This window comes from Myotis brandtii, unplaced genomic scaffold (genome assembly GCF_000412655.1).
Source record: "Myotis brandtii unplaced genomic scaffold, ASM41265v1 scaffold889, whole genome shotgun sequence".
Lineage (NCBI taxonomy): Eukaryota > Metazoa > Chordata > Mammalia > Chiroptera > Vespertilionidae > Myotis > Myotis brandtii.
The window spans coordinates 872,618-875,246 of NW_005371640.1; the positions used below are offsets into that span (position 1 = coordinate 872,618).

The 2,629-nt window shown below is 40.7% G+C and overlaps 1 protein-coding gene across 1 annotated transcript in view; it reads left to right on the forward strand.

Moving 5' to 3' along the window:
- Nucleotides 1-1,107, forward strand: part of ZXDB (zinc finger, X-linked, duplicated B) — a gene marked incomplete at its 5' end in the record, with an annotated part of 2,438 nt that extends 1,331 nt beyond the window's left edge. The window contains one exon of the mRNA XM_005885049.2: nt 3-1,107. Within this exon, the coding sequence (XP_005885111.1) occupies nt 3-275 (273 nt within the window). The remainder of the gene's footprint in view (nt 1-2) is intronic.
- Between the last annotated feature and the right edge of the window lie 1,522 nt (nt 1,108-2,629).

Consider the following 2,629-nt stretch of genomic DNA (forward strand, 5'->3'; position numbering starts at 1 on the left):
AGACCTGCGGCCAGGAGCCCCAGGCCCTGACGCCCAGCAGCAAGCTGACCGTGGACACCGACGCGCTGACGCCGTCCAGCACCCTCTGCGAGAGCAGCGTCTCCGAGCTGCTGACGCCCACCAAGGCCGACTGGGCCGTGCACCCCGACTCGGACTTCTTCGCGCAGGAGGAGGAGGACGACACCCAGTTCGGCTTCTCCCACCCCGCGGGCAGCCACGGCTGTCCGAAGGAGACGGATCTCATCACCGTGACTGGCGGCTCCTTCTTGGTATGAGCCCACGCCCTTCATTCCTCGCCACGTGGCCGACGTTCGCCATGTTAAGGATGTTCTGGGCTAACTGTGTGACTGCGGCCCTTTCTCGGGGGCCTGAGAAAGAACGTGGCCCCGGGCGACGCCTTTGCAGGTTTCAGTTCTGACCTTGAATCTGGAACTGTCGAGTTGAGTGACCCTGAGCAAGTCACTTAACCTATCTGAGCCTTAATGTCCTTATTTATAAAATGAGGTGGTTTGAATAGATTGCTTCTGAGGTCCTTTGAGCTCTGTGATTCCTTGATAATATACTTCTTTTCATAAAAAAATGACATTTTCAGTAACGGTGTGGCATGTACTTTTTTAAAAAACATGCATAAAATACACAATTATATGAGCATCTATGTTTTTGGTGTCCCACTTCAGCAGTTAATTCATGAACAATTTTGTTTAATCTCCACTTTAAACCTCTTGCAGTATTATTTCGGAGTAAATATCAGACATCACATCATTTTATGGTTGATTTCAACCGTTAATACTCAATATATAGTTCTATACGTTATGGGTTCTTTTAGGAAAAAACTACAATTCCATTATCATACTTAAAGTTAACAATAACTTTTTAATAGTAATAAATGTTCAGTCCGGGTTTCAATATCCAGTTTTTTCATAAATGCTAGGTTGTTTTAATATTTTGAATAATTAGAATACTATTAAGTCTCTTAAGTGTCGTCTTTATTCTTTTTTAAATTAAAATATTAACTTTTTATTTTTCAATTATATTTGTCATACAACATATTTCACTGTACAACATAGTTACCTGCCATTTATATAAGTTACAAAGTGATCACCCCCAGAACTGTCTTGTTAATCTATATATTTCCCCCTTGCCTACTTTTCTTGCAGTTTTATTCCTTGAAAAATTGAGGTGGTTTTACATGTGGCATTTACCACAGTCTTAAGTTTTGTTGATGACATCCCCCTGGTGTTAAGTTCCTCTTCCCTCTGTTTCCTTAACTTTATAGTTGGAGCTAGGGAGTTGGTCAGACTGGAAATATGACTTTTTGTGCAGGCATGTTTTATAGGCTGTGTTGTGCTCATTTATCAGCACATAATGTCTGGTGTTAATTTCAAGATATCCACAGCTGCTGCTGTTCATTGCATTGATTCATGATTACTTGTGCTTCTGAATATCATGAATTGTTCTTGTAGAGTTACTATTAGCGGAGGAAGATATGCTGTTTAAGGCATTTGTAAGAGATTAATAGAAATATTATTCAATGCCAAAATATTTTCTTAAGTAATGATAGAACTAGCGAGAAAAAAAGATAACAAAAATATGTTGGCTGCCCTCACCGTTTATCTTTCTGACCTCTTTTGAAATGGGAGGCTTCCTTGTAGAAATGGCCAGCCAGGTCTTTGACATGAAATGGACCCAGGGTCAAATTTGTGATGGACAAGTGGCCTTGAATAAATTAGTGTCACAAAGCCTCAGTTTTCTAGCTGTCAAATGGTCATAGCAATGCACACACGTAGTTAACACACCTTAGACTTTTCCAGTTATATTAATATGTAAAGAAAAATATTTGTGTTGATGTATTTTGATGAACTTATATAATCTTTTTACCCTCTTATTCCTTCCTGCTATAAGGGAAAAATTGGAGTAATTTAGTCCTATTTATGTTCAGACAATAAAGTTTTTAAGGGTTAAGGTGAAGCAGGATAGGGAATCTATGTATTCCTTCCAATGAACAATTTCCTCCCCAGGAGTTTCTGTGGGGAAATGCTAGGAGACATTCCTCACAGTTACTTCCACATCCCTCTCCATTAGATAAATTTGACACCATCTTCGCTCTGTTTCCAAAGTCAGACTTCACCGTGACTGTGGATCCTGCTGTTGCATGAGTCACTGATAATGGAGCACAGGGTTCCTCCTGTCTGGTCTGGAGAGCTCATTGTTTGCACTTGCCCAGAGTTGGAAGGAAAGATTGAATTTGAATATTGTGTAAATTGTCACCTTATGTGAGTATAGCATTTTGAATTTTTTGTCTTATTTTTTTCTTTATTGATTAAGATATTACATATGTGATCCTGCTGTTGCATGAGTCACTGATAATGGAGCACAGGGTTCCTCCTGTCTGGTCTGGAGAGCTCATTGTTTGCACTTGCCCAGAGTTGGAAGGAAAGATTGAATTTGAATATTGTGTAAATTGTCACCTTATGTGAGTATAGCATTTTGAATTTTTTGTCTTATTTTTTTCTTTATTGATTAAGATATTACATATGTGTCCTTATCGCCCCATTGCCCCCCCCCCCCCACCCACCCCCCCCCCCCCCCCCCCCCCCAACACAGACCTTCCTCCACCTCCACCTCCACA